Source organism: Podarcis liolepis (assembly GCF_965112155.1).
Source record: "Podarcis liolepis genome assembly, chromosome: 13".
Lineage (NCBI taxonomy): Eukaryota > Metazoa > Chordata > Lepidosauria > Squamata > Lacertidae > Podarcis > Podarcis liolepis.
Window position 1 is genome coordinate 53,677,925 of NC_139573.1, and position 26,221 is coordinate 53,704,145.

The 26,221-nt window shown below is 53.7% G+C and overlaps 1 protein-coding gene and 1 long non-coding RNA gene across 6 annotated transcripts in view; one reads left to right on the top strand and one right to left on the bottom strand.

The window, feature by feature from the left end:
• Positions 1 to 6,771: 6,771 nt before the first annotated feature.
• Positions 6,772 to 7,439, bottom strand: LOC310692446. The gene is made up of 2 exons (XR_014518821.1): positions 7,340 to 7,439; positions 6,772 to 7,274 (listed from the first exon to the last, which is right to left on the bottom strand). It is a non-coding gene; the product is annotated as an uncharacterized lncRNA (long non-coding RNA).
• A 6,566-nt stretch (positions 7,440 to 14,005) lies between these two features.
• LOC310692387 (uncharacterized protein) overlaps positions 14,006 to 26,221 on the top strand; it is a 45,553-nt gene continuing 33,337 nt past the window's right edge. For 4 of the 5 annotated variants that reach the window (XR_014518751.1, XR_014518752.1, XR_014518753.1 and 1 more), the window contains exons 1-2: positions 14,006 to 14,098; positions 14,202 to 14,346. Coding sequence is in view for 1 of the 5 variants with exons in the window: in XM_083473324.1 (XP_083329450.1) it covers positions 14,062 to 14,098 (37 nt within the window). In the remaining 4 variants the exon portion in view is untranslated. The remainder of the gene's footprint in view (positions 14,099 to 14,201; positions 14,347 to 26,221) is intronic. The other variant, XM_083473324.1, reaches the window with a different exon arrangement.

The following is a 26,221-nucleotide window of genomic DNA, read 5'->3' on the forward strand; positions in this document are numbered from 1 at the left end:
ACACAACAGAAGGTGAATCTTACCTACGAAGCGTCAGTTGGCTCCAGAGCTTCTCCCACCCTGCCCTCCCTCAGTTAAGCCTTCTTTTGCAGGTTAACCTCTTCTCTACAGGTATGCAGGCGCTGCTACGTCAGGCTGTTGAAGGGCCAGAAAGGTATTCTCCTGCATTGGCAGGTTTGTCTTTCCCGTAGCAAAACGTCACAACTTTGGCAGTATCAGGCCTTGGGCGGAATCCTTTAGTCTATCTTCCCTAAATGGGGGGGGGGCGTGAAGTGGTGACCCACGCCCCCCTTGCGGTGGTGATCCCAGGGTTCCCCGTTAAAGGGGTCTTGAGGGGAGGCATTGGCCATACGCCGAGAGGTTGTCATTGCTCTCCCCTGTGACAGCGACGAAACGGGGCCAGGCTCTCTGCTTGAACATATGTTCTCCAGAGCCAGCCCAATCCCCACACATTCTGGATAACCCTGATGTCTCCCAGATCCCCGGCTGGCGACTGGGAAGGATAAATGGCCAATGCCTGAGCCAAGGTCTCCCTACACCTGAAACTTAATAAAGTTGTGGCCAATTTTAATCCCATAGCACGTTGTCTTGAGTCATTATTCTGCTCAGGGGTCACCTGGGGTTGGGAGGACTCCACCTGTCCACGCAAATGTCAATGAGCAGCATCTTAGGCAATGCATTTGGATTCTAGGGTGTGTTGCGTTGGGCTGGGGCCTTATCCCATTTCTAACTCCTCTAATCAAATCGCCCAACAGAAGTAATTGCTGACCAGAGTTGTATGTTAAAAAACAACAACAAGCACCATTTATTGCATTTTTAAATAAGTGTGAGACAGTTCAGACCTCTGAGTTTTGCAGGCAGATTTTTCACCTTGTTACTTATTTATACAACACATGTTGCTTTAAAAAAAGTGGGGGGGGGTTGTACTTAGCTTTGCATTTTTCAACTCCTCAGCCTACATATTTAGTCCTTCATCAGCTCGTGGGGGTGGGGTGGGGATACATTATGGAACTGTAAATCAGTGCAAAAACCATCTCTTGTAACTGTCAAACTATATAATGGGAAAAGTCATAACTCTAAGATGTTTCCCAACATCCCTCTGCTGCCTTAAATGAAGATATAATTAACCAGTGAAGTATTTTGAGTCAATTTGCTGTTTAGGAACTTCTCTGTCAAGAGCCCAGTGATTCACTGCTGTATCTTATGCATGTCTTGAAGTTGCCCGTTAAATCATCCCAAAATGAAATGCTTCTCTAGTGTATGTTGTAAGCTAATTGCTATATTAACAAAGCCATTAGTAGGGAATCCAACCAAATTTCAGAGCGATTTCAGTCATAGGCCTTATTAAAGAATAGTGCTTGCTCCCTTGATTGGAAATAAATGATCAGTCACTTTCACTGAATAACTGTTTCCTTACTAATGAAAAGTCAGTAGAATTAGGATCATTTTCCCTGAGTCGAGTCCTACTTCAGAGGGAGGGCAGCTCAGGTAGGGGATGACATGGTGGGGAAGTAGCAGTCTCCTGACCTCCTGACAGCTGAGTCAGTCAACTGGGAAGTTGATCACGGTGAGGGTTTGCAAAGCATGCCTTCCTATTCGCTTGTTTTTCCCTTTTGTCCTGAGTTCGAGTGTCTTCAAAGTCCACGACACCGTTTTGTAAAGGCTGTTCTCCAACTGGAGCACTCACAGGCCAGCATTTTCCGATTGTTTACAGTACTACATTTCTTTAGATTAGCCTTGAGAGAGTCTTTCGTTGACCACCAGCATTACATTTTAAAGTTTCTTGGGAAGACAATAATCAGGCATAGCCCAGGTCTATAAGGCTGCTTTCCAGGTGCTTTGAGAAGGTGGTGTGAGGCATCTGGACATTAGGAATACAAGCCAAGCCTGGCTCTGTGGCCCTCCTAAATTGAGGTTAATCTGTTCCTGGGCAGCTGGCAGAGCCCCTCTTCGCTGGGCATGGAACTGCCACATTCCCCGGCCTCCACAGGAGACTCACAGTCCCTCTCTGTGTCTGTTCGTTTTTGGACACCATCAAACGAGGGCAATGGCAACTGGACTTCTGATCCTAAACTGAATTATTATTAAAATGGTGTGAAGCTTCTGGGTATTAGCATTACAAGCCAAGCCCTGGCTCCATGGCTCACCTAAATTTAGGGAATTCTGTTCCCAGGCAGCTGGCAGAGCCCCTCTTCACCACATACCCCTGGCAACGTCGACTGTCCTACTGATCCTAAGCCCAACCCAGCTTCAGGCCCCTCACCAAGAGCCCCCCTTCTAGAACCCACCACTCTCAACACTCTCAATTGCCTCCCCCCAACATTTGAACTCCCTTTCCAAGCTTCCTCCAAGCTTCTCTCTCCCCCAGAATTCCACTCTCTCTCTTCCCCCCTCCCTCCCTTCTTGACATTCCCTTTGGAACTGTAATAGCATCACCTCAATTACCATATTGCAAAAACAGAGGAAGAGGGTACAGATGGGAAATGTCCGGGAATCCCAAAGTCTAAACTCAGAGACCCTGGCTTATGTCTCGCAGGAGAAGTCAGGATCCACCCTGGACCCCAACCTTTCTCTCTTCCCTCCCTGTGTCATATTAAAGATTGTAAGACCCCTTGGGGCAGGAACCTTCTCATCAAGGGTCACACGCAGCAATGGTGCAAAGATATAATATAAAATAAATCTCACTGGGCTCCTGCCCCGTGCAGACTGAAGCCCGCTAGACACCTTTCCCTTAAAACCAAAGGGTGTGCACAAACCATCCATTTGGGGCTCCAGCAGCATGAAAAGGAGCTAAGTCTGCAGAGCTGCACTGCTGAGAGACAGGGATTCAGACCTTAGAAATACAACTGGCAGAGAGGGCTCTGTGTGAGGTCCCTTTCCCTGCAGACATGCTTCTTCTGCATGTGCCTGGCGTTGGTTATCATGTAAATATCAGAACTGTTAAAAAAGCTGGGTGCCACCCCCACACTCTGCAAGATGCCGGGGGCATCTGACAGCCTGGTCCTGTCCAGAGGGGCTTCTCCCCCACAGCAGGGCAGCCCTGGAACCCCAGGCATCTCTCCCAGGTTTTCCCATGGACCACCAACCCCTTTGGGCCTGTTCCTGTCTCTATCCCAGGTGAGGCCCTGGCTTGGAAATAAATCTGAGCCTGCACTTTCCCCCTGACTTCCAATTTGCCCTTCAATACTCCAAATCTTCAAAATCTTACCATTTCTTAATCTCTAGGGTTTAGGGGTGACCCCTGCAAATGTATAACACACTCTTTTGCCTCCATAGATTTTTCTGCTACTGTTGCTATGAATTTATTATTATTATTATTATTATTATTATTACTCCTTTATGTATATGCCACTCATCTCCTCTGGGCCTCGGAGCTCCTCCTACCTTCACAGTTCCTTCTCATGATGGCTGATGGGCACATTTGTCTTGGCAAGTCCTTCACCATCATCTGACAGGCATCCCTCTTGCTGGCCACTATAAGGCTTGCATGCAAATCAGCACTTTGTGACATCAGCTGGCAACCCAGGCTGCTGGGTTGTCAGGCAGTTGAATTAAGAATAATGAAATGAGGGGGGGGGGGAGTCAAAGTGTGCTGGGATGAGGCCCCCGTGGGTCAGGCCAGAGGGTGCTGTTGGGGTGTGTGGTTGTGCCTCCCTTTGTTCTGCATCTTGCTCCCCTGCCTTTGCCACTTCCTTTGTATCTGGGATTGGACCCCCTTATTGACAAAGCAGTAGAGGACGCTCACCCACAGGCCCCGCAAGGAGTTGAGCAATAGCTCAAAGAAGAAGTTGAGGTAGCCCATTGCATGTTCATCAGGAACCAGCACAAGCACCACCTCATGAACCCCCAACAGCGGGATGAGGGTCACAATTGACTTGGCCAGCCTGAATCTGTAATCGGTAATGCATCTGTTGCGGCCGGAGTTTGCAGAGCATGATCTCAAGGAAGAAGAAGAAGAAGAGTTTGGATTTGATATCCCACCTTTCACTCCCTTTAAGGAGTCTCAAAGCGGCTAACATTCTCCTTTCCCTTCCTCCCCCACAACAAACACTCTGTGAGGTGAGTGAGGCTGAGAGACTTCACAGAAGTGTGACTGGCCCAAGGTCACCCAGCAGCAGCTGCATGTGGAGGAGCAGAGACTCGAACCTGGTTCCCCAGATTACGAGACTACCACTCTTAACCACCACACCACATGAAGATGTGCATGAAGATCACAAAGTAGAATAATGCCAGCAGTTCTGCATGTACTTGCCAGTGCTGAGAGTACATTGTTGTCGAAATCCACCAAAGTGAAATCCCAAGACTATGAAGAGTTCTTCAAAGAGGGAAGGACAAAATAAGGGTTTGATGCAAATGCAGCATGTAGCATTTTGGGATGTTTTTTGGAGCACCACCACCTGGCAGGCACATTAGGATTTTGAAACAGCCTGCCTTGCTGTTACATTTCTTAAATAAAAAATAAAAAAGACAAATTTCTAGTCCCCACGAGAAAATATGGTATATTTAGAGCTGCAGCTGATCATGGGACAAGGCAAAGTGGGCCGTGTTTGCTGCACGGCAAGATTGCAGAGTCCCCTCCCCACAAGAGACAGTCTCTGCCTCTCTCTCTGTGCCATCTCTGGGATGCATGGAATCAGATGGTGGGCCTTGGGTTGCTCATCCCAGCTGTCAACTGCCTGGCCATGGTTGTCCAAAGGGGGGCAGGTAGCAGTTGCTCCCAGCCTGGCCTAGATATACCAAAGATGGACCCACCCAGGGGCCTTTTTAGGCCATAGCTCAGCGCACGTGGAAGGCCACAGGGTCAGTCCTCAGCATCTCCAGGTGAGGCTTGGGAATCTCTGATCCCCAGGTGAGCTGCTGCCAGCCAGGCCAGAGGAAGGCAGTCTGGAGCTCCCGGGACCTGGCTCCTCAGGCAGCTGTCTATGCAGCCCAGTGGGTGAGGTCTTCTGCCAGGCAAAGGGCCAGGCGCTTTCCTGCATATTCACCTCTGGTGACTGAACACTCCGTGGCCGAGCTTCAATCTGTCTCTCTGTGTGCCTGTGTTGCGTTAGCACAGCAGGAGTGCCAATGCTTCTTGCATCCTTAGACTCAAAGAATCACAGAGCAGGAAGGGGCCTTGAGGGTCATCTAGTCCAACCCCCTGCATTGCAGGAAGATGCAGCTGTGCCAGATGGGGATCGAACCTGCAAGCTGGGCCTCCTCATCCCCACACCTGAAGCCAAGCAGGGAGTTGAATCAAGGCCCTTCTGGGTGCCCAGAAGATGCTCTGCCACTGAGCCACAGCCCCTCCCAAACAGAAACACAGGAAGGGGATTTAGACCCTGGATCGCTCCTTCTACCTCAAAGTAGAAGACAGCCTCCAGATTAGGACTGGAGACCACCCTTTCCCCCTAGATGTTGCCCCAATTGGTTCTTTTGTTATATTATATTATATTATATTATATTATATTATATTATATTATATTATATTATATTATATTATATTATATCACATTGAATTCCCTAAAACGATTCTCATCTTAAGTCTGCGTTACACCTCCTGCAGTCCTGCATCACTTTTGAGCTTTTCCATCATGCCCACTTTCCCTCCCCACTGCACCCCACCCTGTTACTCTGCTTCCCCTCCAGTTCACTCAGAGAAACATTCCTGGGTATTCCCAAGTCTTATTCACCACGCTGTGACTTTGCAGGTGGTGCTGATAAAGATATCCCCGAATGGCAGCTTTATTTCTTTGCCCACCCATTCCTGCATCCACACAGCTACAAGACGTCCAGGAATCAGCATCCCAGAAGCTGCCTGCTTCTTCTTGCACTGCTTCCCAATCAGCATCCCTCTCTTTACACACGAGGTGTCCGCTGCAGCCCTTCCCTGGGCACAAGGCAGCAAGCCATCTTAGCTATGTTGCCAGGGGGTGAGATTCCTTTCCCGGCCAGAAGGGTAAAAGCAGGCGGAAGTTGGGCAAAATAAATAAATAAATATTAATCTTTTTAAGATGCTTGAATGGAGTTGAGGAGAATTCTGGCTGGAGAAAAGCACTGCTGCTCCCTGCAATCATCCTGATAGAACAAGCACTTCATCATCCCATTCTGGGTTCCAAGGAAATGGGTGTGAGGAAGCTGCAGGTTCCTCATCCCTGTTCTAAAAAGCAGATGTCTTCCCCCCCCCCCCATGATCCTGGGAACTGTAGTTTGTTAGGGGCTCTGGGAACAGCTCCCATTAGCAGAGATCCGTGGAGTCCTAGGAACTCAGTCATGAGGAGGAACCAGGAAGGTAGGAGGAGCTCAGATGCCAGGTTTTTGACTTGGGGAGGGACCCCGTGCCTTGGAAATGGAAAACCGTTGGGTGTTGAGGGTCCCAGGATTGTGCCTTGCCTTCAAGGGGGCCGCCTGGGAGATGGGGTTTGGTCCTGCTCAAGCTCAGGAAGGGATTCCCCTTAGATCAGATTGGCTCAGGCATATCTGAGAGGAGCTAGCAGATGTAGCGACAGCTAGACTGGGAGCAGCTGGCAGGACCACAGAACACCGGTCCTAAAGGACGTATGGTGGCTCCCAGTACGTTTGCTAGAACAATTCAAAGTGTGGATTCTGTATACCTGAAGAAGGGTTGCCAGCTGCACCTTAAAAAACAGAATTTTAAAATCCCATCCTTGACAGAAACTTAAAAGGATAGGAATCAGGCTGCAAAACCTTATTTTGAGCAAGTCCAGCCATGAAGCTAGCTGCCTCCCCTCCCTTTTCCCCACTTAAGAAAGAATCAGGCATGAACATGGGAACTTTAAAAATAAGCTTTATTTACTTTATAAATCATGCATCAGTTCACATCAATAGTGGCATTAAAAACTGTGCAGGCAAAAAAGTGTTATACATTTGCCGGAGACACCCCCCCTCCCAAACCCCAGAAATACACAAAAGGTAGATTTTTGATTAATTGGGATATCAATGAAAGTACAGGCTGCACAACTGTGCCAGACAAGGAATTCCTGGGCTGACTTTTGCAAACTAGGCTCGCCGGTCTAGCAAAGAGCAAATCTGTTAACACACCTGAGATTGCTGGGCACATGACCCAAGGGGAAGTGGGGATGAGCCCCAAAGGTGGGGGGACGACACAGTCTATCATTTCAAGGGAAAGGTCTCTAGCAGGCTTTAGCTTACACGGGGCAGAAACGTAGTGAGATTTATTTTGCATTATTTCTCTGCACCATCACTGCGTGTGACCCTTTAAAAAGAGGTTCCTTAAACTCTTTAATTTGAGGCAAGGAGGCAACAGCGAAAGGCTGAGGATCCAGGGTGGTCCCTGAGTCCTGCTGAAAGACAGAAGTCAGGATTTGTCAATTTAGACTTCTGGGTTCCCTGGCATTTCCCATATGTATCCTCTGGGACAACACAGGGCCTCCACTACCACTGGCTATTCCTGGTCTCAGTTCGCGTGTGACGCTACAGTTCCCAGATGGACGCAGAGTACAATTGTGAGCATTAAAACCTCAGGAGCCACCAGCAATTTCATGTTCTGCGAGTTTGCCCAGCAGCATGGTGTGGCGATGCAATAATTGGGGAATCTGCAGACAGTGAGAGCCCATTCACATGAGAGCCCATACTGTATCCTGCTTCCTCCACAGGGCCAGGCTCCAGGGATGAGGCTCCAGATCCGGCACCCGGGATGAAGAACCGAACAACATCCCTGCGGTTCCCGGCTGACGTCCCTCGCACCTCTTCCCCACTGCCCCTTCTCCATGTGGGCATGGCTCCTTCCCGGCCCTGTTTGGCGCAGAAGCAGCAGCCAAGGTTTCCACCCATCAAAAACACTTATTCCAGAGCCGGGGGAGAATTTGGCTGCTGCTTCTGTTCTAGGCCGGTCAGGACGGAGCCCAGACACCCGAACGGAGGAGTTCAGGGTGGGGCAGCTTATAAGATCAGGTAGGAGGAAATACCCCCTTCCCGGATCCCCCACCCTTCAGACTGTGCTAGCGTGGCTGGGAGCTAGGAGCCTGCTGATGTCTCCGTTTTTTTGCAGGGAGGGAGCCTTTCCCCAACATAGACTTTGTTCTGGTCAAATCCCTGGAGAGACGTGACGACTCTCAGGTACTGGGGCAGAGGGAACAAAGGGGTCCTTCCATTGTTTTTGGCCCATCTGAGGCCCATTCTCATATGACGTCCTGCTTCCTCCCCAGGGCCACACCTCCAGGGATGAGGCTCCAGCGCCAGGATTATTAACAAGAGACCATCATGGCGGTTCCCAGCCCCTGACCCTCGGCTGCCTCACCCTCCGTCCGTTCTCCGTGCGGGCATGGCTCCTTCCTGGCCCTACTTGGCACAGAAGCAGCAGCCAAGGTTTCCACCCATCAAAAGCACCTCCCGAGTTATTCCAGAGCCAGGGGAGACTTGGGCTGCTGCCTCTGTGTCAGGCCGGTCGGGATGGAGCCCAGACGCCCGTAGGGAGGAGTACAGGTTGGGGCAGCTAATAAGATCAGGTAGGAGGAAATGCCCCCTTCCCAGATCCCCCACCCTTCAGACTGTGCTAGCTGGCTGGGAGCTAGGAGCCTGCTGATGTCTCCGTTTTCTTTGCAGGGAGGGAGCCTTTCCCCAACATATATACTTTCTTCTGGTCAAATCCCTGGAGAGATGTGACGACCCTCAGGTACCGGGGCAGAGGGAACAAAGGGGTCCTTCCATAGTTTTTGGCCCATCTGAGGCCCATTCTCATATGATGTCCTGCTTCCTCCACAGGACCATGCCCCCAGGGATGAGGCTGCAGCGCCTGCTCCCGGGACGAAGAAGAACAGAGCATAATGGTGGTTCCCGGCCCCTGATCCTCGCCTGCCTCACCCTCCATCCGTTCCCCGTGCGGGCATGGCTCCTTCCCGGCCCTACTTGGCGCAGAAGTAGCAGCCAAGGTTTCGCCCCATCAAGAACACCTCCAGAGTTATTCTGGAGCCGGGGGAGACTTGGGCTGCTGCCTCTGTGCCAAGCCGGCCGAGACGGAGCCCAGATGCCTGTACGGAGGAGGTCAGGTTGGGGCAGCTAATAAGATCAGGTAGGAGGAAATGCCCCATTCCCAGGTCCCCCCCCCTGCCCCAGACTGGGCTATCGTGCCTGGGAGCCAGGCGCCTGCTGATGTCTCTGTTTCCTTTGCAGCGAGGAGAAGGTTCAGCCTGGGAGCCGCTGCATCCTGGGAGGGACTGGAGCCCAGACAAAGGCCTCTCACCCCAGAGGTACTGGGACAGGGGGAAGGACAAAGACCCCCGCAGGGAGGCAAAGTGTGGAAAGGCTCAGAGTTCAGGTAGGGGGAAATGCCAATTGAGTGCTGGTGGGGGGGGGGAGCAGGCCTGTCTCTCCCCAGCCCCTCGCCCCCTCCTTCCAAGCCAGGGGTCTGGTCATTATGTGCCCAGGCAGGAGCAGCGTTCGTTGGCAGCCATTGGTGACGTGGGCATGGGCAGTCTGCCAGGGGTGCTTGTTCTGTCCCCCTCCCTCCCTGGGTCAGCTGGCCAGACACCCTCGCCAGCACTCAGGCTGTCCCTACAGAAGTTGGGGGGCTGCTCCGCCCGGGAGCCCTATGTCTCCACCGCAGGAAGGCCCTGCCTCTCATCAGATGCTTCCTGCTTCCCCCACAGGACCACGCCTCAAGGGATGAGGCTCCAGCGCCTGCTCCTGAGACGAAGAACAACAGACCATCCCAGCGGTTCCCGGCTGGCAACCCTCGCACCTCTTCCCCACTGCCCCTTCTCCATGTGGGCATGGCTCATTCCCGGCCCTACTTGGCGCAGAAGCAGCAGCCAATGTTTCCCCCCGTCAAAAGCACCTCCCGAGTTATTCCGGAGCCGGGGGAGACTTTGGCTGCTGCCTCTGTGCCAGGCTGGTCGGGACGGAGCCCAGACGCCCGTACGGAGGAGGTCAGGTTGGGGCAGCTAATAAGATCAGGTAGGAGGAAATGCCCCTTCCCAGGTCCCCCCCTCCTGCCCCAGACTGGGGCTAGTGGGGCTGGGAGCCAGGCGCCTGCTTATGTCTCCGTTTGTTTTGCAGGGAGGAGAAGGTTCAGCCTGGGAGCCGCTGCATCCTGGGAGGGACAAAGACTCCCGTACGTACAGGGCAGGCCTCCAGGGATGAGGCTCCAGCTCCCGGGATGAAGGGCGAGAGAACATCCCGGCGGTTCCCGGCTGGCAACCCTCGCATCTCTTCCCCACTACCCCTTCTCCCATGTGGGCATGGCTCCTTCCTGGACCTACTTGGCACAGAAGTAGCAGCCAAGGTTTCGCCCCATCAAGAACACCTCCAGAGTTATTCCGGAGCCGGGGGAGACTTGGGCTGCTGCCTCTGTGCCAGGCCGGTCGGGACGGAGCCCAGACGCCCGTACGGAGGAGGTCAGGTTGGGGCAGCTAATAAGATCAGGTAGGAGGAAATGCCCCTTCCCAGGTCCCCCCCTCCTGCCCCAGACTGGGGCTAGTGGGGCTGGGAGCCAGGCGCCTGCTGATGTCTCCGTTTGCTCCGTTTGCTTTGCAGTGAGGGAGAAGTTCAGCCGTGGAACTGCCACATTCTGGGAGGGACTGGAGCCCAGATGACAGCCTCTCGCCCTGAGGTACTGGGACAGGGGGAAGGACAAAGACCCCTGTACGGACGCAAAGTGTGGAAAGGCTCAGAGTTCAGGTAGGGGGAAATGCCAATTGAGTGCTGGAGTGGGGGGGGAGGAGCAGGCCTGTCTCTCCCCAGCCCCTCACCCCCTCCTTCCAAGCCAGGGGTCTGGTCATTATGTGCCCAGGCAGGAGCAGCCATGGTTGGCAGCCAGTGGTGACGGGGGCATGGGCAGCATGGCAGGGGGGCTTGTTCTGTCCCCCTCCCTCCCTGGGTCAGCTGGCCAGACACCCTCGCCAGCACTCAGGCTGTCCCTACAGAAGTTTGGGGGCTGCTCCCCCCGGGGGCCCTATGTGTCCACCGCAGGAGGGCCCTGTCTCCACTGGCTTGCCTGCCCATGGGCTGCTGCCGGGCTGCTCTGTGCCAAACAAGGGTGGGAGCTGGGAAGGCAGACGGGGGGGGGGGTAATATTGAGGTATGTTGTGACCTTGTGTGGCAGGGGAAGTGTTTCCCAGTGATCTTGCCAGCTGGAGGAGGAAGGCCTGATTTAGAGATCCCTATAGTTTTATGGAGAGGGTTTCTCTGTGGTCCACCTGGCCAGGACAAGGAGTGGGATCCTCTGCCAAGGCTGCGCTGGGGCAGTTTTAGGATGGCACGACAGTGGCGCTCACGCTGGGCACCATGCTGCAGAGGGGGCTAAAACAATGCGGGAGGGGTGCCAAATCGTAGGGTGGTACAGGCAGGGCCGTAGCTAGGGGGTGGTGAGGTGGGCCCCCAACAGGTGAGGGGTGGGGCACAAAATGGGCTCAAAAATATGCACATAAATATGTCTAAATATATAGATGATAATAATAAATATTATCATCTATATATTTATCTGGAACTCCTCCAAGCAATCAGAAGAACAGCTTGTTTCTTCCTCAGGCGAGAGGCCCGCCAGAACGAGGGGGGAAAGGCTCTGACTTCAGGTAAGTGGAAATGCCAACTGAGTGCCCCATATTTTAGGAATGCTTCCTTCCTGTGTGTCCCCCCCCCTCATGCGCCAGGCTGGTGCTATCATCTGGGGTCTAGGCGCTTGCTGATTACTCCATTTCCTTTGCAGGGAGGGAGCCTTTCCAGAAACGTCTACTTTGTGCTGGCGAAATCCCTGGAGGGACGTGGCGAACATCAGGGACTGGGAGAGCAGGAAGGGGTCCTTGTGGAACTTCTTTTGGGGGGTCATCAAAAAGGGGCAGTAGTTTTTCATCCGCCCCAGCCCCTTCTCATCAGATGCTTCCTGCTTCCTCCACAGGACCATGCCTCCAGGGATGAGGCTCCAGCGCCTGCTCCCAGGATGAAGAACAACAGACCATCACGGCGGTTCCCGGCCCCTGATCCTCGCCTGCCTCCCCCTCCAACCGTTCCCCGTGCGGGCATGGCTCCTTCCCGGCCCTACTTGGCGCAGAAGTAGCAGTCAAGGTTTCCCCCCATCAAGAACACCTCCAGAGTTATTCCAGAGCCGGGGGAGACTTGGGCTGCTGCCTCTGTGCCAAGCCGGCCGGGACGGAGGCCAGACGCCCGTACGGAGCAGGTCAGGTTGGGGCAGCTCTTAAGATCAGGTAGGAGGAAATGCCCCTTTCCCAGGTCCCCCACCCTTCTGCCCCAGACTGGGGCTAGTGGGGCTGGGAGTCAGGCGCCTGCTGATTTTTCCGTTTGTTTTGCAGCGAGGAGAAGGTTCAGGCTGGGAGCCGCTGCATCCCGGGAGGGACTGGAGCCCAGACAAAGGCCTCTAGGAGCCTGCTGATGTCTCCATTTTCTTTGCAGGGAGGGAGCCTTTCCCCAACATATACTTTGTTCTGGTCAAATCCCTGGAGAGATGTGACAACCCTCAGGTACTGGGACAGAGGGAACAAAGGGGTCCTTCCATAGTTTTTGGCCCACCACAGCCCATTCTCATATGATGTCCTGCTTCCTCCACAGGACCACACCTCCAGGGATGAGGCTCCAGCACCTGCTCCAGGGACGAAGAATGAGAGACCATCGTGGCGGTCCTTGTGGAACTTCTTTTGGGGGGTCATCAAAAAGGGGCAGTAGTTTTTCATCTGCCCCAGCCCCTTCTCATCAGATGCTTCCTGCTTCCTCCACAGGACCACGCCTCCAGGGATGAGGCTCCAGCGCCTGCTCCCGGGACAAAGAATAACAGACCATCGCGGCGGTTCCCGGCCCCTGATCCTCGCCTGCCTCACCCTCCATCTGTTCCCCGTGCAGGCATGGCTCCTCCTCCAAGCAATCAGAATAACAGAGTTTGTTTCTTCCTTAGGCGAGAGGCCTGCCAAAACGAGGGGGGAAAGGCTCCCACTTCAGGTAAGTGGAAATGCCAACTGAGTGCCCCATATTTTAGGAATGCTTCCTTCCTGTGTCCCCCCCCCCCATGCGCCAGGCTGGTGCTATCATCTGGGGTCTAGGCGCTTGCTGATTACTCCATTTCCTTTGCAGGGAGGGAGCCTTTCCCCAACGTCTACTTCGTGCTGGCGAAATCCCTGGAGGGACGTGGCGAACATCAGGTACTGGGACAGAAGGAAGGGGTCTTTGTGGAACTTCTTTTGGGGGGGTCATCAAAAATGGGGCAGTAGTTTTTCATCCGCCCCAGCCCCTTATCATCAGATGCTTCCTGCTTCTACCACAGGACCACGCCTCAAGGGATGAGGCTCCAGCGCCTGCTCCCGGGACGAAGAACAACAGAACATCACGGCGGTTCCTGGCCCCTGATCCTCGCCTGCCTCACCCTCCATCTGTTCCCCATGCGGGCATGGCTCCTTCCCAGCCCTACTTGGCACAGAAGTAGCAGCCAAGGTTTCGCCCCATCAAGAACACCTCCAGAGTTATTCCGGAGCCGGGGGAGACTTGGGCTGCTGCCTCTGTGCCAAGCCGGCCGGGATGGAGCCCAGACGCCCGTATGGAGGAGTACAGGTTGGGGCAGCTAATAAGATCAGGTAGGAGGAAATGCCCCCTTCCCAGCCCCCCCCCCTCGTGCCCCAGACTGGGGCTAGTGGGACTGGGAGCAAGGCGCCTGCTGATGTCTCCGTTTTCTTTGCAGGGAGGGAGCCTTTCCCCAACATATACTTTGTTCTGGACAAATCCCTGGAGAGATGTGACGACCCTCAGGTACTGGGGCAGAGGGAACAAAGGGGTCCTTCCATTGTTTTTGGCCCATCTGAGGCCCATTCTCATATGATGTCCTGCTTCCTCCCCAGGGCCACACCTCCAGGGATGAGGCTCCAGCGCCAGGATTATTATGAAGAAACTATCATGAAGGTTCCCGGCCCCTGATCCTCGCCTGCCTCACCCTCCGTACGTTCTCCATGTGGGCATGGCTCCTTCCCGGCCCTACTTGGCGCAGAAGTAGCAGCCAAGGTTTTGCCCCCATCAAGAACACCTCCCGAGTTATTCCGGAGCCGGGGGGAGACTTTGGCTGCTGCCTCTGTGCCAAGCCGGCCGGGACGGAGCCCAGATGCCCGTATGGAGGAGTACAGGTTGGGGCAGCTAATAAGATCAGGTAGGAGGAAATGCCCATTCCCAGGTCCCCCACCCTCCTGCCCCAGACTGGGCTATCGTGCCTGGGAGCCAGGCGCCTGCTGATGTCTCTGTTTCCTTTGCAGCGAGGAGAAGGTTCAGGCTGGGAGCCGCTGCATCCTGGGAGGGACTGGAGCCCAGACAAAGGCCTCTCACCCCAGAGGTACTGGGACAGGGGGAAGGACAAAGACCCCCATAGGGAGGCAAAGTGTGGAAAGGCTCAGAGTTCAGGTAGGGGGAAATGCCAATTGAGTGCTGGAGTGGGGGGGGGGAGCAGGCCTGTCTCTCCCCAGCCCCTCGCCCCCTCCTTCCAAGCCAGGGGTCTGGTCATTATGTGCCCAGGCAGGAGCAGCGTTCGTTGGCAGCCAGTGGTGACGTGGGCATGGGCAGCATGGCAGGGGTGCTTGTTCTGTCCCCCTCCTTCCCTGGGTCAGCTGGCCAGACACCCTCGCCCGTGGGTGTACTTTGTTCTGGCCAAATCCCTGGAGAGACGTGAGGACCCTCAGGTACTGGGGCAGAAGGAAGGAAGGGGTCCTTCTGAAATATGTTTGGGGAGTCGTAGGAACACTGTCCCCTGTGGCTGTTGCCCAAACCGCCCTTAAAAAAGAACAGGTAAGAGGAAGGAAAGATTTGCATGGGGCTGGAGAACACCCTACAAGTTGAGTGTCAACAGAGAATGGAAGAACCTTCCTGCATGAGAGGAGAAAAGAGATGGTCTCGTCCGGAAGTGGATTCCTCCACAGGGCCACGCTTCCAGAGAATGGTCTCCATCGCCACTTCCCAAGCTGATAGACAAGAGCCAAACGCAGTCTTCCGTGACATTTCGGTCTTGCTTTTCTGGATTGTAAAGTCCTTCCATGTCGCTGGAGGAATCTATGCTACTCAGTGCCTTGCATGTTTTCTCGGATGTCCTGGTTGCTGTCTGAATGTGCCCTTCCCTGAAAGCGGAGAGCGGCATGACTGGCACATGTTAAAACTAAACAAAGAAATTAGAGCAATTGGTTGCTTTCGATATGCCAATGATCAAATAATATTTCATAATAAATAGTGTTAAAAAGGAAAAAAGCAAGCTGTTTTCTTTCCTTCTCTGGCTACTAATGGGAGCTCTGCTTAAGAAGGCTGGAGGCAGCTGGTTTTCATCAGCGCTTTCTTCTTGGAGTCCTTGAAGCCGCAGGTGAAGTCACTCCCCCTTCTCCCCCTTCAGGCTGCTGTTCAGCAGGTGAAGCAGATTCCTGCCCCATGACACTATCCCCCTCCCCAAGGTGCGCCTCCACCTGCTGGGTGGGTGCCAGCATTTGGGGAGCACAATGGTGGAAGTGATGGACCAACCGGGGGGAGGGGGAGCATCTTCCCAGAAGGATTTTCCATGAAGGCCATGAAATTGGCTGTAGACCCCAAATCTATCATCTTCTTCTTTGGCGATCACTCGTAGCCAAGTAAGATTGTCTTCCACGAACATGGTCTTAAGAGTGAGTCCATAATGGACTGTGGAGGCCAATTCTGGATCCACACGTCCTTCCACAGTGGGGACATAGGTTTCTGGTGGGAGTTGATCACGGTGAGGGTTTGCCAAGTGTGCCTTCCTCTTAGCTTGTTTCTCCCTTTTGCCCTGAGTTCGAGTGTCTTCAAAGTCCATGACACCATTGGTAAAGGCTGTTCTCCAATTGGAGCACTCACAGGCCATCGTTCCATGACTGTTTATACAGTACTGCATTTTTTTTAGATCTGCCTTGAGAGAGTCTTTAAACTTCTTTCGTTGAGCACCAGCATTACATTTCTAACTTGCTTGGGAAGATGATAATCAGGCATAGCCCAGGTCTGTTAAGCTGTTTTCCAGGTGTTTTCAGAGGGTGGTGTGAGGTAACTGGGCATCAGGAAAACAAGCCAAGCCTGGTTCTGTGGCCATCCAAAATTGTGGTTATTCTGTTTCTGGGCATGGAACTGCCACATTCCCCGGCCTCCACAGGAGACTCACAGTCCCTCTCTGCGTCTCTGTTCCTTTTTGGCCACCGTCAAACGACTCTCATACTGATCCTAAGCTGAAGAGCTGCCCAGCCCAGCTGACCTCCCCCCTCCAGAACCCACCGCTCTCAACCGACTCTCAACTGCCTCCCCACCAACATTCAAACTCCCTTTCCAAGCCTCCTCCAATCGTCTCTCTCCCCCAGAATTCCACTCTCTCTCTTCCCCCCTCCCTCCCTGCTTGACATTCCCTTCGGAATTCTGATATCATTACCTCAATTACCCTAGTACCCACAATATTGTTATAGATTGAGGGGGGGTCCCATTAAACAATAGAAATTAATAAATGGTAGGATTTGGGCTTATTTGGTTCTCTCCCCTTACTCCACCCTAGGAGGAATTGCAAGGGGTCTGTGCATCTGGCTGGTAAGAAGATGGTCAGAGTTTGGAGCCCAGCCAGGGCTGGCATTGGGCAGGATCCTGGCATTGTCTGGGGTTGGACTAGATGACCCTTGGGATCCCTCTCAAATCTACCCTGCTATGATTCCACCAAGCAGCTAAAGGAAGGGGTGGGGGAGCACAACCACACCCCAACAGCACCCTCTGGCCTGACCCATTATGGCCTCATCCCAGCACACTTTGACCCTATTAATTCAGCTGCCTGACAACCCAGCAACCTGGCCCCTCTTTGCCAGCTGATGTCACAAAGTGCTGCTATGCAAGCAAGTCTTACAGTGGCCTGCAAGAGGGATGCCTGTCAGATGATGGTGAGAGACTTACAGAGAAAAGTGTGCCCATCAGCTATAATGAGAAGGAACTGTGAAGGTAGGAGGAGCTCCCAGGCCCAGATGGGAGATGAGTGGCATAGAATTATTATTATTATTATTATTATTATTATTATTATTATTATTATTATTATCAGCGTCATCCGTCACTGTTGCCTGTGACTTGGCTCACTGGCTTGACTTTTCCACAGCTCTTGACAGCTGGGCAGGCCCTCAGCTGTGATCCCTACATTATATATACTGTTGTGAATATCTGGTTGGGTACTAGATTGAACCATATGGCCTTTCCATGCCTCTATTCTCTGAAATCTAAGGCTGCGGAAACATCTCACCTTGAAGTCACGGGGGCATTCCATTAAATGTCAACTTACAGACTCATTTTTCCTTTAAAAAAAATCTAGATCATTTTAAAGAGAATTTCTCAAAGTTTGGGGATCTTGTCTCTGTGTGGGATGGTGTTTAACAGGAAGGAGAGTATATGTGAATTGAAATTAATCCCTCCAGATACCCACAGGTGTTGATGAATTGAAGGTAGAGTGAATGTTGGGGGGGCAGTTGAAAGTAGTGAGTTCTAGGAGGCACTTGGTGGAGGATCTGAAACTGGGCTGTTACATGGATGTCAAGTCGGATGAATGACGCAGCGAGAAAACCACTAAAAAGGAGGCACAGAATGCCAGCTGGGGGAGATACAGGTTTCTGCCTTGGCCGCACCTGACCCACCGCAAATAAGGATCCTGTGTATTTCTGCATTTTTATGTTCTGTCTGCTGTACACAGCCCAGAAATCTTTTCTTTAAATTGCTCTGTTAGCACACGTACTTGCAGGGATAACACATGTTCATCTGACCTGCTGGAGCTACAGCATGCAGAAGGTATAATAGGGTACAGAATCCAACTTCCTGCTAATCTTACTGTCAGGGGTTCAGGAGCAGAGGCGAGGGCAAGGGAGGAAACAGAGAGCGAGGGGGAGGAGTCCGAAGAAAAGATGAGTGACGACGACGACCCGAGATCTCCGAGTCTGTCCAGTGAATCAGAAGATTCACAGAAAGGAGCGCCAGTGGCCAGAGCAAGGGGGGAGCTTAGGGGGACACCCCAGGAAGAAGGGTCCAGAGAGGGTTCAGAGGGCAGCAGTTGGAAATCGGGGCCAGCGTCACCAACAGAGCGCAGTGGAGAGGAAGGCCGCCAGGTATCGAGCTCTGGCAGCTCGCAGCAGGGGGGAGGGCATGAGTCAGGAGTGGCCACACCTCCATCGGAGAGCGAAGAAACGGTCAAGCGGAAAGTGGAAGGTTGGGCGCGCGAGCCAAGTTCAAATGCACAGGAAGGCGGCGCAGTAAGCAGCCCGGAAAGGGAGCCAGGTCCTAAAGCCCGACGCAAGGAGACAGGAGGGTCCGGGGGGTCAGCGTCAGAAGAGTCCAGGAAGGAAGAGACCACGGGGGGCAGAGGGACCCAGAGAAGAACGGTCAGGCGGAAAAGGTGGAGTAAGGCTAGGGTATTAAGTTGGTGTACAAGGGGCGGAGACTCAGACGGAGCTTCGCCGGTCTAGCTTATAAGACGTAGAGCTGCACGCGGCAGCTTGGAAATGGAAACTGTAACTCAATAAAGACTTTTATAAAGTGAATGCTGGCTAGCGTGATCCTCTGTGAGCTAGGATCTGGGAGCAGCTCTGACAGTAAGCTCCGTCTCACGTTGTGGGCACCTAAAGCCTCGCGGAGAGGAGAGAAGGTTGGTGCCTACTAGCGAGCTCACGAACGGCAGACAAGATGACGGCCGAACAGCAGATAGCGGATCTCAGAGAAGCAGTGACACAACTGAATGCCGAGATACTTGCATCCAGGAAGAGAGAGGAGGACGCAGCTGCCGCCTACAGGGATCTCCAGGTCAGGTTGGAAATGCTTACGAAGCAAGGGCAACTGACACCCAGACCGGAGGGGATTGGGTTGGGGAGACGAGCAGGCGGTCTAGTCTCTCACTTCGATGGGAATTTACAACAGTACCCCAACTTTAGAGCAGATGTAAAGTGTGCACTGCAACTGCTGGACAAGGACTTTAGAGATGAGCAAGAGAAGGTGGGGTTTATCATGTCCCATTTGCATGGAGATGCTAAAGCATGGCTGCGCAATTTGTGGAGAGATAAGGATCCGGCGCTCCAAAATGCGGATGCCTTTATTAAAGCGATGGATGGGTGCTTTTTATCAAGCATAGACGTGGATCTTGCCCGGAAGGAGGTACATGGACTGAAGCAGGGGAGGGCCAGTGTAAGGCAGTATCATGCCCGCTTTTTTGCATTGGTCAGTGCCCTGGAATGGGACAGAGATTCGGCTCCAGTCAGAGACCTGTTTTGGGAAGGATTGAACGGCGCGGTTAAAGACGAAATTGCGAGGGGGGAGAGACCCCGGAGCACGCAGGAGATCGTTCAGAGGGCGCTGGCGGTTGGGGTGCGTCTGGAAGAACGTCCATGGAGCAGGGACGAAGGGCAAGGAGGGCGCGAACCAGCCAGAGGCTATTCCTTCATTCCCAGAGAAGCAGCGCGTGCGCAATCCACACCTCCGCCAGGAGGAGGAGCGGAACCTATGGAGGTTGGAGGTGCAAGGGCTCAGTCAGCAACCAGAGCCCTAGCACCGGGAGCAGCGAAAGCGAAGCCTCCTAGAGGGAACCGGAAGTGTTACATCTGCGACGATCCCCAGCACATGGCAAAAGAGTGTCCCCAGAGGCTCCACAAGCACACTGCAGCTTCAGCGATGGTAACTGCAGCAACTCAGCAAGGAGAACCACAGCAGGGAAACGACGGAGTCTGGCTGGAGAGAGAGGCACTGGGGCCCAACCAGATGTGTCAGTGAAGCAGTCCCCAGAGATTTTGCAGCCCACAGACCCCCTCCCACCCAAACCAGTAGTGAGGCTCACCGCATCTCTCCAGCTACCCAATGGACTCACCATGGACGTGCCAATCACCATTGACTCAGGAAGCAATGCGGACTTTATAGGGCAAGACTTTGTCGACCGGCACGCTATACAGTTGCTGCCTGCCACACTGCCCCTGCAGGTCGTCACGGTGGATGGCAGGGAGCTGCTAGGGGGGCAGGTGGTGAAGCAAACGCCACCAATGGTGATGCGACTTGGAAATCACAGGGAAGTCATCAGCTTTAATGTCACTCAACTATCGGACACGCCTATTGTATTGGGCATGAGTTGGCTGGACAAGCACAGCCCGACGCTGGCTTGGTACCAGAGGCAGCTGACCTTTGGCTCTTCCTATTGTGCTGAACACTGCATCCTGCCCCGGCAGGAAGGAGAGGAAGAGGAGTCACAGCTGCAGCTGGGGACGCTGCAAGCAGTTCCCCACAAGTACGCAGCATTTTTGGAGGTTTTCTGCGAGAAGGAGGCGGACAAGCTACCCCCCCACAGACCATACGACTGCAAGATTGACCTCCTGCCAGGGGCGGCGTTGCCAAAAGGGAAGCTGTATTCCATGTCTGAGGACGAACTACAGGAACTCAAAGAGTTCATAGATCACAATTTGGAGCGCGGTTTCATCCGAGAGTCCAAGGCAGTGGGGGGCAGTCCTGTATTCTTTGTCAAGAAGAAAGACACGCCCCAAAAAAGGCTCGTAGTGGATTATCGGACCTTAAACGCTTTGACCAAGCCGTCGGATTTCCCCATGCCCAGGATCGACGACCTCCTCGCGACGGTGCGCAAAGGACGCGTCTTCACCAAGTTGGACCTGCGAGGGGCGTACAACCTCATTCGCATGCGGGAAGGCGATGAGTGGAAGACAGCCATGTTCACGCGCCTGGGCACCTACGAATACAGAGTTATGCCTTTTGGATTACAAAATGGCTCCCACTGTTTTCAAGCTTTCATGCATCACGTGTTGGCGGGGCTCCTCTACAAGAAGTGTGTCTGTTTCCTGGATGACATACTGATCTTTTCTGAATCGCAGCAGGATCACGACAGAGACGTCAAGGAAGTGCTGAGCAGACTGCAGCAGCATAGGCTCTACGCCAAGCTGGAAAAGTGCCAGTTCGACGTGTCGGAGGTGGACTTCCTGGGCTACAGGTTGTCAGACAAGGGGCTCGCCATGGACAGCGCCAAGGTTCGCGCGGTGTTGGATTGGAAAAGCCCGCGCAACCGGAAGGAGGTCCAGCGGTTTGTCGGCTTTGCGAACTTCTATCGCAAGTTTATCAAAGGGTTTGCGATGCCGACGGCGGCCATCACAGACACGCTCAGCTCCAAGAAGAAGAAGTTCATCTGGACGGAGCAGGCGGAGCAGTCCTTTCAGGCACTCAAGCGTCTCTTCGCATCGGAGGAGCAGCTACTACACGTCAACCCCAGCAGACCGATGAGGGTGGAGACGGACGCTTCGGACAGAGCCGTGGGAGCAGTTCTGTTGCAGCAAGACCCGCAGGGGGCTTGGAGACCGGGAGCGTTCTACTCCAGGAAGCTCACCAAGTCGGAACAGAACTACACCATCTGGGACAGGGAGTTGTTGGCCATTCATGCAGCATTCAAGGCGTGGAGGCACTTCCTGATCGGAGCCAAGCACACAGTGCAGGTCTGCACGGACCACAAGAATCTGGAGCACTGGCGCACGGCGCGGTTCCTGAACCAGAGGCAGATACGTTGGGCAGAGTTCTTTGCGGACTTCGACTTCCGTATAGAGTATGTCCCGGGGGACACCAACGTCATGGCGGACGCCCTATCTCGTAAACCGCAATACCTCGAGGAGGCGACGCCAGCGGCGGCCATGCACATCTTCGCACCGACAGCGTGGGCGTGCGCTTCGGCGACGGTTGACCTGGAGGCGGTACGGCGTGCGTTGCAGGACGACTCCTTCGTGCGAGCAAAAATGGCAGAGGTGCACAAGGGCACGGCGGCGACCGGCGAGTTCCAGATTCACGATGGATTACTCATCCGTAAAGGGGCCATCTACGTGCCAGGAGATGACCTTCGCGCCAAGATACTGCAGCAGTTGCACGACGCGCCCACTGCCGGGCGCTTTGGCACGGAGAAGACGATGGAATTAGTCGCCAGAGACTTCTGGTGGCCCAGAATGAGAGGGGAAGTCACGGACTACGTGGCGAGGTGCGACACCTGCCAGAGGGCCAAACCAGTACACAGACCGTTGGCGGGACTGCTGGAACCGCTGCAAACCCCGTTCGAACCATGGGAGAGAGTGGCCCTGGACTTTGTCACGGATCTGCCCAGCTCGAGGGGCAAGACGGCAGTGCTAGTGGTGGTGGACTTGTTCTCCAAGATGGCACATTTCATTCCGTGTGCGAAGGTGGCCACGGCGGAACAAACCGCCAAACTGTTCATAGATCACGGGTTCAAGGTTCACGGTCTGCCGCGGTCTATACTGTCCGACCGGGGGCGGCAGTTCATCTCGAACTTCTGGCAGAAGCTGATGGGCTTCCTGAACGTCAAGATCAACCTGGCTTCGGCTAGACACCCGCAGACCAACGGACAAGCGGAGCGGGTCAACGCCATCATGCAGCAGTACCTGAGATGTTATGCGAATCAACAGCCTGCGACGTGGGTGGATTACCTGCCTCTCGCCGAATTCGCCTACAACAACACGAAGCACGTGTCCACGGGGGTGACGCCATTCTTCGCCAACAACGGAAGGCACCCCAGAACCTTCCCGGGACTGGAGAGAATGGGGGAGGGGGAGCCGCAGACTGCAGCCGCGTTTGCGTCGGAGTTGCAGGAGGTCCACGATCAGCTTCGGAGGCACCTGGAGCTGGCTAAGCACGCATACAAGGTACAAGCGGACAAACACAGGAGGGTTGGCGAAGAGATCCAGGTGGGAGACTGGGTCTGGTTGGCAGCCCACGCAGTGCCGGCCAGGTCGTTAGCAAAGAAGAAACTAGGGCATAAACAACTGGGGCCCTACCAAGTTGAAGAGCAGGTCAACCCGGTGGCCTTCAGGCTGACGCTTCCGGAGGGCTCCAGGATGCATCCGGTGTTCCACAGATCGGTGCTCACTCCCTACAAGACACCTCACAGATTTCAGGAACCAGGAACGGCGCCGAGTCCGATCCGAGAGGGAACCGAGCAAGGGGGAGTGCCACAAGAGGAGCCAATCAACGAGGTCACAGAGATTTTGGACTCTAGATGGGGAGAAGAGGGAGTAGAATACCTCCTCGCCAAGGAGGGCACCCCGGCCTGGGCCAACAGCTGGGTGCCGAGCTATGCTTTGGAGGAACCTCTGCTCAAAGACGAGTTTCATGCCCTTTCCCCACACAGGCCCATGCCAGCAGACTTTTTCGACGATTGGCTTTTCACACCGACGCTTTCAGGCAGCACGTTCCAGGGGTTCGACTCGGACGAGGAACCGACACGGGACACACGTTCCCCGGAGGGGTCACCCTCAGGATCTGCCTCAGAACCCTCGTATTGGTGGGACGATAGACCAGAGGAACAGTGGTGCAGGAAGTGGCTGGAGGTTCCAGGTCGAACGACGGACCCGGGAACGACTGAGGCGGAGACGGACGTGGACATGTACGGGGAGGATTTTGGGTTCGAGCACGGAGGCACAGAGATGGAAGCGGAGGTGACCGTTGTCGACGAGCGCAGGGAGGAAGAACCGGAAGTCTTCAGTTGGAGGCCCGCCAAGGGGAGCGAACTGTATCCGGCATTCGTCCCCATGACACTGCAGCACCCAGCTCCCGCACCGGAAGGAGGGGAGGGGGGAAGGGGGGGCTTCGAGGGGGGGATGGATGTCAGGGGTTCAGGAGCAGAGGCGAGGGCAAGGGAGGAAACAGAGAGCGAGGGGGAGGAGTCCGAAGAAAAGATGAGTGACGACGACGACCCGAGATCTCCGAGTCTGTCCAGTGAATCAGAAGATTCACAGAAAGGAGCGCCAGTGGCCAGAGCAAGGGGGGAGCTTAGGGGGACACCCCAGGAAGAAGGGTCCAGAGAGGGTTCAGAGGGCAGCAGTTGGAAATCGGGGCCAGCGTCACCAACAGAGCGCAGTGGAGAGGAAGGGCGCCAGGTATCGAGCTCTGGCAGCTCGCAGCAGGGGGGAGGGCATGAGTCAGGAGTGGCCACACCTCCATCGGAGAGCGAAGAAACGGTCAAGCCGAAAGTGAAGGTTGGGCACGCGCGCCAAGTTCAAATGCACAGGAAGGCGGCGCAGTAAGCAGCCCGGAAAGGGAGCCAGGTCCTAAAGCCCGACGCAAGGAGACAGGAGGGTCCGGGGGGTCAGCGTCAGAAGAGTCCAGGAAGGAAGAGACCACGGGGGGCAGAGGGACCCAGAGAAGAACGGTCAGGCGGAAAAGGTAGAGTAAGGCTAGGGTATTAAGTTGGTGTACAAGGGGCGGAGACTCAGACGGAGCTTCGCCGGTCTAGCTTATAAGACGTAGAGCTGCACGCGGCAGCTTGGAAATGGAAACTGTAACTCAATAAAGACTTTTATAAAGTGAACGCTGGCTAGCGTGATCCTCTGTGAGCTAGGATCTGGGAGCAGCTCTGACACTTACCTTTTTTTAATTAAAAAAAATTAAATGGCAAATTTCTGGTCCTCATGGTCTTTGAAAACTTGAAACTCTGTAGATAACGCCTGATAAAGTCTCAGACACTAGACAGGTTGCTGAATAAGATTTTGGGGGCTTGTGGGTGGGGCTTTCACATCCTTGGAATGCCCAGACGGAACAAACTTACAATGCATCTGAACAGAATCAGAATGTTCTGCAAAAGGAGGAATTATGCAGATGGGCTCAGTTTGATCCCCAAGCATCTTTTCTTGGCAGTTTTAAAATGGCCTTAAAAGTTTTTGCACAGTCACTGGTAGGGCTGCACTTGAAAGAAACTGGGAGATTATTTGGTGTGGGGAGTGCTCAGAGAGCCCTGCCAGGAACAAACTAGATATGACGTTGAATGCAACAAGTAGCTTTTTAAAATGCAAGGAGGAGAGGGCTGATTGTTACCAGGATCACAGCAGATTGGAAGGACCTCTCCCCTGTTTCAGTCACAAGGGAAATTCCTCCCTTGAAACTACTATTGACATTGGGATTGGAAAGCCACCAGCGGTGCCCAAGGGAGCTTCCCTCTCATCAAAGGGTTAAGCTGCTCTCACTCACCCACCCACCCAGCTGCTATTTGTGGTTTTGCAAAAATGGCACCTGTTAAATGCAAAGACGTATTCAATGTCACTTCTAGTTTCGGCCTCACTGAAAACATGTAAAGACAGTTTGAGTTCTGCGGTACCAAAAGCAGCAGCAATGGTGTCAAAACTATTAGGGAGGAAGATAATGCGATCATGGTGCCATATGCAAGTAGAATGATAATCAGAGAAATCCCTTTATCTAGTTGCTGCCATAGATATTTCATCCTCCGCCACCAAGTCCAGAACAACATCCATCACCCCACTGTCTTTAAACTGACAAGAGGCTTCAGTTTTCCATTGGGATGACGCCGTTTGGGCCCTTTTCGTGGAGCTTGGGATTTTGAGGGGTGGTGATGGGGGAGAGAGAACTTGCAGAGCACAACAATCCCAGACCCCGGAGCTGAAGGACAAAGTTGTAGCGCTGATTACCATTTACAAACTGTCTCACTGATACAAATGTTTTCACCAATAACAATATATGAATACTGTAACATAATTTAATAAAGCACGTTAAGACACCATACAGCTTTGCAAACATACAGAGTGATATTGCTGGAACCATATTTTTAAAAATGTACAAAAAAGGTTGTTCTGGGGGGAGGGGAGCGCAGAAGAGAAAAAAGCGAGGCCTTCAGTCGCCTGTCTCATTTCGCTCGGTATGTACAAAGCCAATGTGCAGGTGGGACACCTCTTTTGGATTTTCAAAGTCCAGCAAATCTTAAAAGACGGCGCAGTGCCATTAGCAAGGTCACAGTTGGGTCTTGGCCAACAAGAAAAAGAGGAGCAACATGACTGGTCAATCAAATGTGCACTACTGGCCCCTCTAGGCCTCCTATACTTCCTTGTAAGGGGGTAAAAAAGCTTTTTATCTTCTGGGTCGGTGGATGGAGGCGCCAGAACCAAATCCAGCCCACCGGGAGGTGCCTCGTTCACCCACACCAGAGGCAAGAGATGCAGACAAAGGGGCTGGTAGGGGAAACTGCCTTATTATCCTGACCGTGGGTCCACGCCTTGTTCGGTGTATGGTCTACGCCGGCAGGGCTCTGCAGGATTTCAGGCCCAGCATCTCCCAGCCTTATGCGGATGGAATCTGGCCCTTCTGTCTCCAAAGGAGATGCTCCACCAAGGAGCCACTTTTTAAAGGAGGACCATAGTTGTTATGTTCCCTATGAGGTGGTGGCCTAAGGCATGCCTCTCCCCAATGGCTGCAGTTCCCCCAAAACGTAGGAACCGCCCCCTTCACAATAGAGCTTGTC